This window comes from Amblyraja radiata, chromosome 25, assembly GCF_010909765.2.
Source record: "Amblyraja radiata isolate CabotCenter1 chromosome 25, sAmbRad1.1.pri, whole genome shotgun sequence".
NCBI lineage: Eukaryota > Metazoa > Chordata > Chondrichthyes > Rajiformes > Rajidae > Amblyraja > Amblyraja radiata.
In genome coordinates this window covers 24,333,239-24,350,208 of record NC_045980.1, presented here as the reverse complement: position 1 = coordinate 24,350,208, position 16,970 = coordinate 24,333,239, and the positions used below count along the sequence as shown (strand labels likewise).

The window sequence follows — 16,970 nt, the reverse complement described above, 5'->3', positions numbered from 1 at the left end:
TCACAAGCGTCCAATCAGGGGGAAAAAAACAACCACAACTATCATTTGACTCCTTCCTCCGAGCCAAGAGGGAAAGAAAATCTTACAAGATCAAGAATTACTGATGCTACAGCATCGCTACATGCCTGCCAAATGCGTCGATGGAACTATCGAGCCTAGATTGGCCGAAAGAGTAGTCTCCATACACATTGTGACACTAGATTAGATATCATGGCTTTACGTGAGAATGCGTGATGAACAGCAATACATGGACTATTTAATCTACCTCCTCTTTCATCATCAGATCATCTTTGGGAAAATACCCCAATCTATTGCTGGGATCCAATAGGAAATATTCCTCAGATTCATTTGGTCCTGTCCGGGGTGTAAACTTGGTCTTTCGTTTGGTGACATGTACTTGGGTCACAAATATAATGGAAATAAAATACCCCAAAATACCCACTTGGGAAAGTCACTTTTAATTATACTCTAAATCTGTAAAAATAGTCAGCATGGACACAGCGGGCCGAAGGGCTTGATAACAGCTGAATGGAAATTAAGTCATCTGATCTGCAGGACTGAGGCTTGCAGCAAGTAAGAATGATATTGTTCTGTCTACAACATATGAAGATCTGGCAAGACAACGATGCTCTGAAAGGCCTCCATCTCTGCATCACACTTCCTCTCTGGAACCCGTTTGAATACAAAACATGTCACACTAACCTGGGAGTATCTGCCAATAGATTGCACCGCCAGTTGTTCGAAAGGCTAATGGATGTTGATGTGCAGGAAGATGGGATGTGCTGGCTGCACCGTGACACCACTCTGGCCAATTTACAGGACGGTGGCCAAATAGGTCTGTCCGATGGGACAGGGGGAATAAGTCTCTTCAAATCCTCTCCAAATAGAGTCAAGAGTGGCCACTGGGCCTTTGACACCCTCCCACCATTGTGCTGCCGTGTCCACAGCCTGTAGCAGGCTGGAGATGAAAGTGCAAGAACAGTGTGCAGCGAAGCAGGCGAGCAAAGGGCCTGGCCACGGTTGGCCTGGCATCGGGAGAGCCACCGCGAGCGGCGAGGAATAATCGAGACGTTTGTCCTTTCAGGCCCACAGTGCTGATCAACTCTCCCACCGTCACTGATGAAAGAAAGCAGCAAAATCAGGTCGAGATTGGGCAAAACAGGAGAGCCAAAATGGTCCGGCTGCTTCCTGCTTCTGGAGGGAAGTAAAGGCTGCAGTTTGCTACAAGCATGAGCACCGATGGTCTGATCTTTCCTCTGGGGCAGTAAGTGACAAAACACACCACAGGAGCTTGCTAGTTCACTACTGAGGCAAATCCGTAGACCCTTAATTATTTTTGTTTGATGAAACCTTCTACACAGGCCCACTGACACGTGTTTGGGTGCCGCACGGAGTTCTTGTTGCATTACTGCACCGTTGGAGAACACACGCAGGCCATTGGCAATGGCCGATAACTGTTCCAATAGCAGGGGCTTTTTGCAGAGTTTGTGATGTGCTAAATCATTAAGTGGTAGGAGAGACAGATTCTTTGGTTTTATTTCTTCCACATGTTGCACTGTGTGGCCCAACTCTGAACTGATGCTGTTACTCCCTCTCTTGCAGAACTCCACACATGCTGAAGTCCTGTTCAGACAGGACTGCTCCAGTCTGGGCACATTCGGAGTACAATTTGAGAAGAGCACTGGGCGGTTTAATTTCCTCCTTTTTAACCTGGCAATACCCTTCCTCTTGTTTTTACAGCTGGATACCTTCCTCTTGGCAGAGCAGCCAGCTTCAGCTTCACTGGCCAACACGGATCCAAGCTCAGCCCTGCCATCCCGTGCATCTGCCACACAGCTTGCCTCCTGCTCCCAACTGTACTCGGTAACTGTCAACACACCAGGCTCGGACTCACAGTGACAAGGCTCGACAGCTCGATGGCCATTAACTTCACAACACATTGCATCACTTTCATTGCTGGCACACACATTTGGTCTGTTGACGGTTAATGTTCCACATTCCTTAATTTGGAAGATCTTAATATTACAGGATTCCATCTTGCATTCCACTACGTTTTTAGCCCTATTTCCGGGTAGATTTGTTGCTGCTGTAAGCTCACTTTCAGTATCATCGGTCAGCCCTGCTGTGACCAGTCCCTTTGTCTCATGTGGTGGCCTCACCAACCTCTTCTCCACAGTGAAGCTATTATCACACATCACACCCTCCGCAGGAACCATGCAGACCTTATTGTCTGCAGGACGTGTCAAAGATCCTGGTGAAAACACAACACAACTGGTTGACATTGCAGAGGAATGCACTGCTTTTGTTGATCCACAGATTCTGTTGATGGTATCTGGATATAGTGCAAGCAATCCATTCTCTGCCATCTCCCCGTTGGGTGTTGCACCTTCTGAAGGCTTCATGTTGTAGGCCACTCCCTCCTCGCCAGGCAAATAATTGCTTACCACATCTGTAGGTATATCGACTAACTCGCCATCCAACAGCATGTCGGGCAGTACACTTTCACATGCAGGATCAAGTTCATTCCCAGACAGCGGACTGCCCGCAGGTGCTTCATCCTCTCCCCCACATCTTTCCACAGCTGGATTGCCTCCAGTATAAAGGTCCATGGCAACAGTAGTGACATCTGTAGGTATATCAGCCAACTCATCCTCCATTAGTGCCCCCTCGGTTGCCAAATCATACAACACTCCCGTGGTTAGCTTAACTCCTGCAGAAAGTTCTCTACTGGCACCTTCAGTGATATCAACCAACACAGTCTTTTCAAACAGCATCTTAGTCAATGCCTTTTCACTGGGTAGCTCACTCTCTCCAGTCATATCCACAGATACATAAGGGGAGACCTCTGGCATTGCACTCTCTAGGACAGCACATGTGCTTGTTACAAGTCCCAAGTGGATGGGTTTGATAATATCTTTAGTAGTCAAGCAAGTGGACACAGTACGTATGGTTACATTAATCAGCTTATCTTGTGTTGGGAGTTCAAAGGATGGAAATTCTGTAGTAGTTTCTTCTCTTGTGTGCACCACAGAGGCCAAGTGATTCCCATCAAGTCTCTCCCTGGATATCACGTCTTCAGCAAGAAAGGCTGTGATTACTTCATTCGCCCTGGTTTCTGTATTATCTGAAGATGCCTCAATCAACGCACCATTGGCAGTAGCATTGGTCATTGTGACTCTCAACAGCTCTACTTTGGGCACCACATCGTCTGCAGCCACCGCACTGGTTGAGGCACTTATTGATTGATCAGCCAGCTGGTCTTTTCCCTGTACAGCACAAGTCCCACACGGATTAATCACTTTGCCTTCCACTGTCTCCTCGCTGGGCAACCAACCAGCATGAACATCGCTGGTCACCTTGCCCTCCATAGGTATTTCAGTAGTCGACTTACTTGGAATCAAACCATTCTGCTCCAGAGTCCGAATGGCAGTTCCACTACCAGCAAGCACTTCATCAGGCACGTCATTCCCTATAATCGACTGGTTGGTTGCTATGGCAGCTGAAGGAATCCAGTCGGGCACATCACTGGTCACTATACCTTTTAAAGGCACTTGGTGAACGGAATCAATCTCAGAGGCTGCTTTGTGGAGAGGTACCACAATCAGTTCACTCCCGCCAAGTGCCTCCCCTGTACTCTTGCCTTCTGTAGCTACCCTTTGGGCCTTCTCTGCCCTGACATGCATTGCTGGAGCTTCACACTGCAGAACCTTGGGTCGGGTATTTTCTTCCGACGTAGCGCTATTGGCTCCATTTTCTGTGCACATTTCAGTGGCCAACGCTGTGAACAAATACTGACTGCTGGCCGACTGTGGCACACGGCTGCACAGCAGAGAGTTGTATCTTGTTTCACAACAAACGTTAGCAACAGGGAATCCTCCCCCACAGTCATCCATCACACTGTGATCTTCTGCTCTCTCACTGATCCATGGGGTAGTTCTGCAGTTCGAGTCATCTTCACCTGCCACAAGACGTATAATTAAAACCAGTTCACCAAGCACAAAGAAACATAACAATTGGAGACATTTTTTTCCACAATCCAGTTCTATCTACTTTTATTCTAGAGTACTTTATGGTTCAAGGGTGGTGAATCTGTGGAATGCATTGCCACAGACCGCTGTGGAGGTCAAGTTAGTGGATATTTTTAAGGCAGAGATTGACAGACTCTTGATTAGTAAGGGTATCAAGGGTGATGGGGAGAAAGCAGGAGATTGGGTTTAAGAGGGAAAGCCATGAATGAATGGCAGAATAGACTTGATGGGCCGAATGGCCTAAATCTGCTCCTAGAACATAGGAACATATGCAGGGTGGCATAGTTAGTGCTGCTGCCGCACAGCTCCTTCAGCATGGGTGTGATCCTGAGCTCCAGTGCTGTCTGTGTGGAAGGTAGACAAAAGTGCTGGAGAAACTGAGCGGGTGCAGCAGCATCTATGGAGCGAAGGAAATAGGCAACGTTTCGGGCCAAAACTCTTGTTCAGACTGATCTCTTCAGACTGATGTCTGTGTGGAGTTTGCACATTTGTCCTGTGACTGCATGGATTGCCCCAAGTGCTTTAGTTTCCATCCCCATCTCAGAGACGTTCTTGCTGGTAGGTTAGTTGGCTGCGAATTGCCCCTAGTGTGGGTGACTGGAGGGGGAAAAAAGGATAGGCGCAAGATAACAGGAGAACTGGGATTTATTTGTGGAAGGGAATTGTTGAGAGAACTAGCATCGACCCCATGGGCCAAATGGCCTTCTATCCCTCTGGAAGTACAAAATAAACCAAAGTCAGAATGGGAAGGGACAGTTCCGATTGTTCCCTGAAGACCTAAAGTAGATCGGTTCAACGCAGCAGCATCTTGGAATCCTGACTCAAGTTTGAAATGGGAGCCACCATTTAGATTCCAGTGACGAGTTTCAAGGGCTAGAATAACTCTTGTTTCCCCAAAAACACAACTGCAGACAGAATTAAAAAATGATAAAGAAAACATGACTGCAGATGCAAGGCTGCAGTAAAAACTGGCCTTGCATCAACAAAAAAGAATAAGAAAATGGGGAAGACAGAATGATTCTTGATGGAGTGTTCTTGAAAAAAAAACGCAAACCTCGATGGGCCCCACACGCATGCCGAGAAAATCTATGAAAAATATTCTGGTATTGGTTTGACAATACAATGCCTTGGCTTCTCAGAACATTTAAAGAGGGTTGTTAACAACTTCTTGATCAATGACGGGCAAGCACACTTGCTGTACCTTATAGTTTTTGTATTGATCTTTGACAAAGACAAAACATATTTAGTCTACTTGGCTCTCATTTTCAGGCAAACTGGCAGATTGCAATATATATTTCCAACTGCAATCTTTTACCACTGTCAATAAAGGCAGTTGCAACCAACCCTTGAAACACTGTACATGGTTCTGGTCACAATCACGGAGAAAACCTGCATGTGTGCAGCAGCTCCAGACTATTCCTCACAGCACCATCTGCCATTTTGTGACTGTGTTTCACAGACGTTTGCGCAGAGAGTAGTGTCAGAGTGTATCTGTGCAAGGTTCCACGATAAAGTGAAGGAGGCAACAATCATTTTAAAGATGCCGACAACAAATTCTTGGCTAGCACACCATTTTAACTGGTGCCACAGGATCTTATTTACACAAACAGGCCTTGGTTCCTTAAGCAAATTCACACAACGTAATGAAGAATATGGATTTGAACAGCCAATTCATCTTCCTGAGGCTAGGCACCGAGGAGCTACTTTTCAAATGATGCGCTAGGATCTTTAGCCTTAATCTAAACAACCAAGTTTTGACTCAGCCATCTAACGCCGACACCTTTTATGGTACCGTAGCTGTGGAATATAAAGGAGTGAGGTAACTCGATATCTTGTCGTAGTTCTAGGGGTGAGTGGGATATCACACATGGCAATTAATAACAGAGCTGCTTCAATGAAAACCTATTTGTTCGATTACACCCGCAAAATCTCCTTCATAAATTGTCCACAAAAAAAAGGGCAGAATTTATCTTTGATATTGATAAATCTGAGATGATAGATGACCACACCATATGCAAGCTGGGCATGATATTCATGTCCTTTATAGTTTCTGTTGTATCCCTGATGATGGCAACATCCCAGTTATCTGCCCGAAAATTGTAGAAGTTTAATGCACGATGTCTACTTGGGGACAAGCTAGAGTCCACCAATGGAATATTATAACAATGTCATGACAAGATAATCATACTCACCACTTAAGCCAGCAGGATGCACATGGGGCTGGATGTGGTCTTCCGGAAACTCCACCTTCAGCGTGACACTTCAGGGGAGGAAAAGTTAAATAAAAATAAATATTTGGTAAAGAAATAAGGATTCTTTGACCACCTCAAACCCTCTCCACAATACATTCCCACGTGCACCAGATTGTTCAGAGTTTATTTCAATTTAATTTTTAATTGCGGGTGATGGTTTGACCACAGCTACAATTATTTATTTTTGTGATAAACTAATTCTCAATTGTAATGCAATAGTCACCAAGTTAATATCCACTTAGAAACAGGTAGCTTTTTCATTCAGCTTTTTAAACAATGGCAGACTACACTCGCTTCGAGTCGGGGGATCTGCAAGATGCACAATTCTGAAATTAGATCTAAACCGACCCAATTTGTATCTGTATTGCTGAGGGGCCCAGAAGCAGAAATGCTACCTTATTGAGGAGAGGTGGCACAGAGAGAAGATAGAATGGGTGTCTAACTTTCTGATGAAGTAACAGAAGATTGATGAAGGGAATGGTGCCAAAGTTCTCAAGTGGATTTTCGGAAGATATTTGTTTAAGCCCCACAAAAAAAGGCAAGACAAGAAAATTAAAATTCATGGAATAAAAAGGGTCATCAGTCGACAGACGTGGAATTGGCCAATGGACAAAGGTAGAATTGTGACGAGTGGCAGCATTTTACACATGAAGGAGATTGATGGTGTTGTTCCCAGAGCCAGTGAAAGGACCAATGCTTTGTTGTTAAAAAGAAACATAATTGACCGACATGGTAGGAGTCGGTATGGATAATTAAAATACTCAATGTTTTCAGGTGACGCAAACAGTGATAAACATAGAAATGGACTTCAAGAGGTCTGGGCTGACAGAATGGCATGCAACACATCAACAAGGGCAAGGTGACCTATTGGAAAAAGGACAGAAACAATATGGTCTAAACACCAGGTGTGCTGGAAGGGTGACATATCACCCCTTCATTGGCTCCCGGTGAGATCCAGGATAGACTATAAAGTCCACCTTCTTGTCTATAAAGCCCTAAATGGCTTTGGAGCAGCATATTTTACAGAGTCCCTCCTTCCCTATGCCCCTACTCGAGCGTTCAGGTCTTCTGATGTTGGCCTGTTAGCCTCTCAATGCCGCCGCAATTAAAAACAATTGGTGAAGCAGCCTTTTCAATTACGCACCCAAGCGGTGGAATACCCTAGCCAGGGCTATGACAGACGCTCACTCAGTTGACATTTTTAAACGCCAGTTAAAAACTTATCTTTTCAATCAAGCTTTTAACTGACTTTACTTCTTCTGATGACATTGTAAAAATTACCTTTATTCTCTTGTATTTATCTCAGCACACCCATCAGTGGCTAGTGTGCTCATATAGTATATGGGACAGTGTTTTTTTTTTTTTTGTACTTTTACACGCATTTGTTTATTTTATTTTATATATTTTCTATATAAATCTGTGCTTCTTATGTTATTAACTGTCTATGTCATTACTGTTTTAAATTGTATTTTTGTTTAGACCTGTGTTTTTGTGAAAAGCACTTTTGGTTGCATTCAATTGTATGAAAGTGCTACACAAATAAAGTTATTATTCATTTTAAACAAACTCGAGGGCTTAAACAGCCTTATCCAGCTTAGGTGGACTATAGTCAAAACTATAGTCAAAACCAGTAAAGTTACAATAGTTAAATACGTCAATCTGGCAATTAGGGTCACATACAGTTAAACAGGAAGGCTCAATCCTTGGCAATTTGAGCGATTAGTTTGAAACGTGCACACAACAAGTTGATACTCACTCACTGATGGCTGACAACCAGGTCTCAGGTCCCACTTCACCTTCAGCCTGTGGACATAGAATAAAGGTCAGAGAACCGTAACACTGCTCCAGCTTCACACAACTGCATCCACCCCACGTGTAGAGAGCTCCCCATCAAAGATAATACATCTTTCCCAGGAATTATGATACCTGGAATGCTGAAGAATTGAGCCATTTCTACTACTGGCTCACATTTTAATAATAATAATAATAATAACATCTTTTATTGTCATTGCACATAAGCACAACGAGATTTGGTATGGAGTTTCCAACTGATGTCATAACATAAATAACTAATAACATTTGGATTTAGATATTGATATCCCGAGAACATGGATTGTAATAGAAGAGTGAAACAGTCAAAACAGTTCAACAGACTAAAGTGCATATGTGTCTGTGCGACGTGACCATCCGAGGGAGACAGTCCAGTGGGGATGGGAGGCACTCAGCAGGGCCGGTTCAGAGTCTGGAGGTTCGGGCGTAGAAGGTCTTGTAACGTCTGCCGGAGGGAAGTAGTTCGAACAGTCCATTACAAGGGTGTGAGGAGTCTTTATATACAGTATTATTGCACCCAATCCAGTCAAAATCCTGGTTTGTGATTATCTCCACAAAACAGAGGCTTTGAGCGAGATGAGGTGGCTTGATATTTGTTGAAGATGGTTATTGGCGGGCATTGTGGTGCAAATGTCATGCTTCATTTAACCACCAATGCCTGAATGTTTGTCCAGGTCTTTCTACAGACATGCAAGGGCTGGTTCATGTTAGAAAGTACTCATGAAAGGAGTGGAAATGGCGCAATTGGCTCGCATTCACTTCTGGATGTCATCTTAATGCTACTTCTGGCATCAACCTACATGCAGTTTGGATTGCCAAAGCTTCCCACATCGGAACAGTAGATAAAATTTCAGAAGTACTCTCTTCCAATGTTTATCGACTTGCGACAGGACATTCTGAAGGACATTTTCCCTGCAACTAGCGCACAGTTCAGTGGGCATATGGATGATGTGGAAAATAAATGCAGATGTGCAGATTGTTCCAATTGGATTGCGATCCAGGCAGGACGACAAGGGGTTAAATAAACACTGTTCCACCACCCAACACCAGTTATAAGAGAACAAAATAAATACTGCTGGACGAACCTAGCAGGTTGAGCAGCATCAGAAGGAGAAAGGAATGGTCGACGTTTCGGGTCAGGATCCTGCACTGGAGAGGGAGTAGAGAGTGAAGATAGCCAGTATCAGAGGGACTGGGCAAGACCAAGGACAGCAGGTAATTGTGTAAGAAACTGCAGATGCTGGTTTAAATCGGAGGTAGACACAAAATGCTGGAGTAACTCAGCGGGTGAGGCAGCATCTCTGGAGAGAAGGAATGGGCGACGTTTCGGGTCGAGACGGTTGGATTACACACAGCAGTAAGTGATCTCTTTAAAACACGAGGCCCTGATGGGGCTTGATAGGGTAATACCATGAGCACATTATTACTCCTCATTTTGGGAGGTGCTCCAGAAATGGGGCAGAGACTCAGGATGAAATGTAAAGCAATCAGACAGAGTGATGAGGATTTTTTCTCAGGGGTGTAGCTCTGAAGGACACACCCCTCTGAGGTAGCAAATTCCAGAGGTATTAGGCACAGGGCAAAAATAAGAAACTGAAAACAAGACAAATAGAAACACCAGATACGATCTTAAAGAATGGCAGAGCTAGCTTGAGGTCACGGGACCTACTCCTCTATTTATGATTATGATCTGGGCAGGAAGTTGGCTCTATATCAATTAATTCCAACATCTCAATCTGGTATCCTCTGCAACCTTCCCAGGGCCATCTAATCCTTTCTATTGTTGGGATCTAAAATGGACAATGTCAGCCCAACCCAACCACACCCATACCGACCATTCAGTCCTAGGCCTCCTCCAAAGAAACAAATTGTCACCCAGTAGTTGCTGCACTTGGAGCTAGTCTACAAGTTGCACTTTCATTCATCTCAAAGTCCAGTGAAGGAATGAAGTTAACTTAAAAACTAACAGTGATTATAAGAAGAAAGTTACTAAATGTTTCCCAGACCAAGACATTTTTGATTTGTTTGTCCATTAACATTCCACCTCAAAGAAGTAGCTGGTCAGTCGCTCACCTGCTTTGCCCTTTAATAAAACCATGGCATATCAGATTATAAATACAACTCTACACTCCCATCTACTGGTAAACGTCCACCCCAACCCACTCGCTCATCAAGAATCTGCCACAAATGCTTAGAGACTCTACACCCCTGCATTTGAAGAATAACATTTAAATGGTTCAGCAAAGAAAAATGCCCTTCATCTGTTTTAAATGGGCACCCGCTTATTTTTTTAAGCATTGACCTTGGAATGCATGTCTACAGATCCCTGGACGTAAAGAACAGGCACATAAACTGGTCAAGCCAAATGCTGGGCATTTCCCTTCACTAGCTAAGACACAGGATCCAAGAGAAGGAAGGTTATACCAGGCATAGTCACAGAGTCAAAGTGACACAGTGTGGAAACAGGCCATTCGGCCCAACTTGCCCACATGTCCCAGCTACACAAGCTGCCCACGTTTGGTCCATATCCCCCCAAACCTGTTCTATCCATGTACCTGTCTAACTGTTTCATAAACGTTGGGACAGTCCCAGCCTCAACTATCTCCTCTGGCAGCTTGTTCCATGCACTCACCACCCTTTGTGTGAAAAAGTTACCCCTCAGATTTCTATTAAATCTTTTCCCCTTCACCTTAAATCTATGTCCTCTGGTCCTCGACTCCCCTACTCTGGGCAAGTGACTCTGTGAATCTAGAAGTAGACGCAACGGACAAGGGTTGGACAAGGGCTTGAGCACCGCATGTAGTTCTGGTCACCATATTATAGGAAAGGTATGACTGGGCTGAAGAGGGTGTGGAGGAGATTTGCACGGGTAGAGCCAGGACTGGAAGATTTTAGCTATGAGATAAGATCGGTTAGGCCGGAATCTCTTTCTTTAGATTAGCAGAGGCAGAGTAGACATAAATTATATGAAGGTGCCAGGAGAGAGTAAATAGGAAGCATCTATTTCCCTTAGCAAGACTGGATTGTCCACAACTGAAGCAAAGCTCCAGAAACTCCCCACTCATCAAAATGTCCAGAGACACTCAGTCTTCCCCTCTCGTGGAAGGGAGGGGGTGAGATGGTGGTGGGGAGAAGGGAGGTGGTTGGAAGGTGGGTAAAAAAAAATTGCCCATTAAAGCAACTTGCTGTGGAGAAAGATAATCAAGAGGGGGAAGAAAGGGACACTAGCGTTCTCAGTTGACTCAGCTATCTTATCTAAATCTTAGGGGCGAGGAAAATGCAAACAGATCAGTTAAAAACAACAGGCAAGAGATAGGTGCCTGTAGGCTTCAAGTTTTCACTCTGGGTACATAAGTGGGATCAAATTATATTACATTCTTGCTTTGATTCCAGTACACCAGATTTTAAATGGATTAGTGTGGCTGCAGGGGCAAGTTACGAAATCCAAGTTAAATAAATTAGCCGTTGGGAAACAAAACTCTGGAGATTTATGACATAAACTCAGGGACAGTCAACACATCCCAGTACGTGAAACAAGTAACTAAACAGAGGGCTGGCAAGGATCAGCTTAACAATGAAAAGACATTCCTTCTAAACCATTAAACATAAATCCCAAAAGATCCATGCGTGAAAATGAAAGGTCACACTCAGATATGAATGAGTTCAGGAGCAAAAAAGATCAGAAGGTATGTGTAAAGGAGAGTAAGAAGTATAAGCAAGCAGATAAAACCATAGGATCTTTGGACAAAACTGTGCCAGAAGTAGGTTACTGAAGGGGTTGGGGTAGAACGCCATCACCTACTTAGGATAAAAGAAACATTTAGTTATTTTTTTCTTAGTAGTTAACTAATTAATAATGAGATTATTAACTGGGAGGTATGGGGGCACAGCTGTAGAGTTGCTGCCATACAGTGCCAGAGGTCCAGGTTTGATCCTGACTACAGGTGCTGATTGTACGGAGTTTGTACATTCTGCTTGTGACCGCGTGGATTTTCCATGGGAGCTCAGATTTCCTCCCACACTCCAAAGACGTAGAGGTTTGTAGGCAAATTGGCTTGATAAAAAATTGTAAATTGTCCCTAGTGGGTGTAGGATACTGTTCCTGTGCAGGGATCACTAGTCGACGTGGACTCAATGGGCCAAAGGGCCTGTTTCTGCGCTGTATCTCTAAACAAAACTATCGGATGTGTGCCCATGTGCATAAAAACTGCCGAAAATCCTTGTTCTGATGGAAGTTCCCTGCTCTGAAATGTAAACTTTTTTTATCTCAAAAATGCTAATTGATCAGTCATGTTTTTGCAGCTTTTTAAAAAATTTCCTTCACTCTTCCACCATTCGTCATATTTTGTTTTTGTTTTGCAAAGCTGAGGCTGAGCACGAGTGTTCAGAAAGGACAGAGGAATGGTGGCTTTATCTCAGATGGAGTGCAATGGTGGAAGTTGTGCAGTCAGATTCTCTGCAGTACACCCAGTTCTAGGCATCGCACCTCAGCAAAGCTACAATGGCCAGAAATGGTCTGCGCTACAGATTCCTAGAATGATACAAATGCACGAGATTAGACAGATTACAACCCATTCCCTCGGGTTTAGATGGCAAATTAATAGAAAAACTGAGGTGGAAGAAATCTGCAGCAAAGTGGAATAATTCTCAAACTAGAGCCAAGAACAAAACTAGGATGAACGTTTCAGATAGAGACTGTACAAATTTGATCCTCTGTTCTTCCAAAAGGTTGCAGACGCAGGTCAAACCATGAATTAACGTTATAGGAGGAGAATTAGGCCATTCGGCCCATCAAGTCTACTCCGCCATTCAATCATTCCCTCTCAACCCCAATTCTCCTGCCTTCTCCGAATAACCCCTGACACCCGTACTAATCAAGTGATTGGTGATTGAATTATTTTACTCTACGTTAAAGTTAAGAATAATAAATGCTCCTCCGACAATAAGCTTATAACTGCTCGATATACTTTGCACAGAGCATTCTCAAGATGAATTTATGTTAGCAGATGTTATTTATGCTATCATGGAGCATTTTCCAAATGTTATTTTGAACGGTAGAGCACTTCTGAAGTTTATTGGACTGGATTATCTGTATGGGCCCTATCTTTATTTGTTCAATAGCGAGGACACATTATTTGACTTCATTTGACACAACCAAGAATGAAAAGATTTGTACTTTATAAACCACAATTGAGGGATTGCCTTTTGGGCAGGTTTTTTTGACCACGGCTTTGCACCTACCCCCAATAATGTTGATCTCCATCACCAACCTGGTGCGTTTTGTGAGTTAATTTTGAATTGTCTTGTCTATTTCCTGAATGTCCTGTCCATCCCATGTTGCGTCATGCCCCTTAACAAGTTTCTATTTTCCTTATTCATTGAAACGGCGAAAATGAAGATTAGCTTATGATAGTTCCACATCAGCTAACAATATCCTTTTACAAATATGTATGCAGCCAAACCCTTGCTTTTCAGATTTATCAACTGAATCATGTTCCTCTTTGTGACTTGCAACACATGCTGGTCAGGTCGTCCCAGAATTGATAGGGTGTGGGCATGCAGATACAGAGCAGGTTAAGTGCCCAACCACACGGCTTCCATCTGTTTACATTCAACTTCATTCCCACCCATACAAATTTATATCGGCACGGATGGATATAGGGCGGGGGATAAGAATGGGCAGATGGGATAAATTGGCTGCAACAAGCTACAAGCAACTTAACACCACACTGCCCTGTGAAGCGGTTGGAAACAAGACCACTGTAAGTGTAAACATAGAAAATAGGCGCAGGAGGAGGCCATTCGGCCCTTCGAGCCAGCATTCATTGTGATCATGGCTGATGGTCCCCTATCAATAACCCGTGCCTGCCTTCTCCCCACATCCCTCGACTCCACTAGCCCCTAGAGCTCTATCTAACTCTCTCTTAAATCCATCCAGTGATTTGGCCTCCTCTGCCCTCTGTGGCAGGGAATTCCATAAATTCACAGCTCTCTGGGTGAAAAAGTTTTTTCTCACCTCAGTCTTAAATGACCTCCCCTTTCTTCTAAGACTGTGGCCCCTGGTTCTGGACTCGCCCAACATTGGGAACATTTTTCCTGCATCTATCTTGTCCAGTCCTTTTATAATTTTATATGTTTCTCTAAGATCCTTTCTCATCCTTCTAAACTCCAGTGAATACAAGCCTAGTCTTTTTAATCTTTCCTCATATGACAGTCCCGCCATCCCAGGGATCAATCTCGTGAACCTACGCTGCACTGCCTCAATCACAAGGATGTCCTTCCTCAAATTAGGAGACCAAAACTGTACACAATACTCCAGATGTGGTCTCACCAGAGCCCTATACAACTGCAGAAGAACCTTTTTACTCCTATACTGAAATCCTCTTGTTATGAAGGCCAACATTCCATTAGCTTTCTTCACTGCCTGCTGTACCTGCACGCCAACTTTCAGTGACCGGTGTACAAGAACGCCCAGGTCTCGTCCTACATCCAACCTGATCAGATCATGCTTTTTGCAGGTGCCAAAGCCTCCAGTTACAACAGGATAATCTTTGGTGCAAAGGAATTTTCGAGAATCATGTGTACATGCTGGTTCGCCCAATAGTCACTGATCAGTTAGACCTCCCAGAAGACAAAAGACAAGACCAACACAGCCAAGCTCCAACTACTCCTGCTCACTGCAGTCGGATTGGGTTCTCACCTGGTTACTGCCTGGATTCCCAACTGATTGTGGCCTGCTCTGCCGAACTAGAGAGTGGTTCTTCCCCACTGCCCTTGCTCTCTTCCTCTGCTCCAATCCAAATTCCCTGGATAACTTTGCACTCGCTTGCTTCCTGCGGTTAACACGAGACTCCGGTCTTCCTTCGCCCTCGGCCAGCAGCTCGCTCTTCCTGGGTTTGAGATTGTGTCTGCTGTTCCCGCTGACTGGTGATCCGACTAGCCCGACATTCGTTACCCTGCGGTAGTTCAGTTTGCGGACCGCCCGCCCGCTGGACTTGAGGCTGTGGGTTCGGGGTGCGGGTGCTGGGTCAAGGGGCTTGCACTGGACCGAGGTCCGGGTCACCCTCTTACACTGAAGGTCCTGGGGAAGGAGACGGAAAGCAGCCTCCGACAGGGATGCCTGCCGATCCCGCTCAACATGCCCATGGAGCGGTGAGATACCTTGTGGCTGCAATGGCCTGTTATGGACAGGCATTCTGGTCACTCTCCTGCTCCGAAGTCTTATGTACAGTTCTTGTGCCAGGAGAAACGAGGCAGCGTCGGACGTGGGCAGCTGCTGCCCTCTGCTCACACCTCCGCCTACAATAGCTGAAAGCATGACTCCAGTAGCTGGGCGCAGACTTTGAGGATGTGGGGAGGCAGAACAGAGGGGGCTGAGGTTTACAACTCGTAGATGTTTTAGGCACTCATTTAAAACAGCAACACCTATAAAAAATAAAAATAAACTGTAGAATAACTTAAAATGCTTCCTCATTCTCTGCTAAGCATTCTTTTACAAAAAAAACACGTATACCCACCCAGACATGGCTAGAATTTCCAAAAGAACTAAAAGGACTTAAGGCACAAAATGTTGGAGCAACTCAGCATGTCAGTCAGCATCCCTGTAGTACATGGATAGAGGACATTTCGGGTCGAGACTCTTATTCAGATAGAATGCAAGGATGGGGCTGGGTGTAGGGGTCATCCGTTGGGATGAGGGGCAGGACAAAGCATGGCAAGTCATAGGTCAGCACAGGCGAGGGGGATTTATGATAGGCAGGTGGCCGAACAATGGCTAGAGATGAAAAAAAAACAGGTGCGAGACAAAAGGATTGAAAACGTCACCTATCCATGTTCTCCAGGGATGCTGCCTGACCCGCTGAGCTCCTGCATCACTGTTTTGTTTTGTAAACCAGCAGCTGCAGTTCCTAGTTTCTACCAAGAACAAACTGCTGGAGGAAGTCAGCAGGTCGAGCAGCATTTGTGGCGGGTGTGTGGGAGAAAGTGGGGAAATTTTGACGTTCAGGTCAAAACCCTGCATCAGGACAGAGTGGGGAGTAGGGGGCGGCACAGTGGTTCTGCAGGTGGTGGGGCTGCCTCACAGCTACGAGGACTGGGTTTGATCCCGACTCCTGGTGCATCTGCATGGAGTTTGCATGTTCTCCCCGCGATTGCGTAGGTTTCCCCACATGCCATAGACACGTGGGTTGCTAGGATAACTGGCCGCTATAAATTTCGCCAATGGCTCCCTTTGTCATTAGGAAATAACAACAATCAGCAATACTTTGAATGTAACTAGCAATGAGAAACATTGGATCAAAGTAGTCAATGACGACCACTGTTGGCCAGTTTCAGCCAATCTTGAGAAGTAAATTTACACAATTAACAGAACAGCAACAATTAATTTACCAGATCTCTAGATAATTACCGCACTGCTTGAGATACTGCGACCTGAACCCACAGATTTCCAAGGCCGAGTTCCAAATACCTGCTACCCACTGAGCCAAGCCTGGTGCTTCAGTGCCATCTTGCAGTAGAATGGACGGTTCTTCAAATACAATCCTCCAATAGATATCAGGCAAGGACCAGAACTGGGGAATGGAGGTGGGAAGAAGATGATCAGTTTGGAGAAAGCCACTCAGATCTGTATTGAGCTCGTCCTCAAGGTTTGCTTTTGCAACATGCAACAGCAAGACCAGGGACGACCCCTCTACTCCAATTCAGTAATGTGCAAGGTGTAGGCATACAACATTTAGACAACCTGTTCAGCATCAATTGCAAGCAGACAAATTGAATCCTTATAAGAAAATACTCAACAGGTCAGCCAACAATTGCGGAGAGTTCAGGTCTAAACCAAAAATAGAAAATACTGTAAACACTC

General features: G+C 44.7%; 1 protein-coding gene across 1 annotated transcript in view; it reads right to left on the bottom strand.

Moving 5' to 3' along the window:
* The window catches only part of prr14l (proline rich 14 like), a 42,238-nt gene that overhangs the window by 12,652 nt on the left and 12,616 nt on the right, over positions 1 to 16,970 (bottom strand). Inside the window, exons 2-6 of the mRNA XM_033043031.1 lie at positions 16,518 to 16,680; positions 14,811 to 15,535; positions 8,037 to 8,083; positions 6,221 to 6,288; positions 703 to 3,958 (exon numbers count right to left, since the gene is read on the bottom strand). Of these exons, the coding sequence (XP_032898922.1) occupies positions 703 to 3,958; positions 6,221 to 6,288; positions 8,037 to 8,083; positions 14,811 to 15,535; positions 16,518 to 16,680 (4,259 nt within the window). The remainder of the gene's footprint in view (positions 1 to 702; positions 3,959 to 6,220; positions 6,289 to 8,036; positions 8,084 to 14,810; positions 15,536 to 16,517; positions 16,681 to 16,970) is intronic.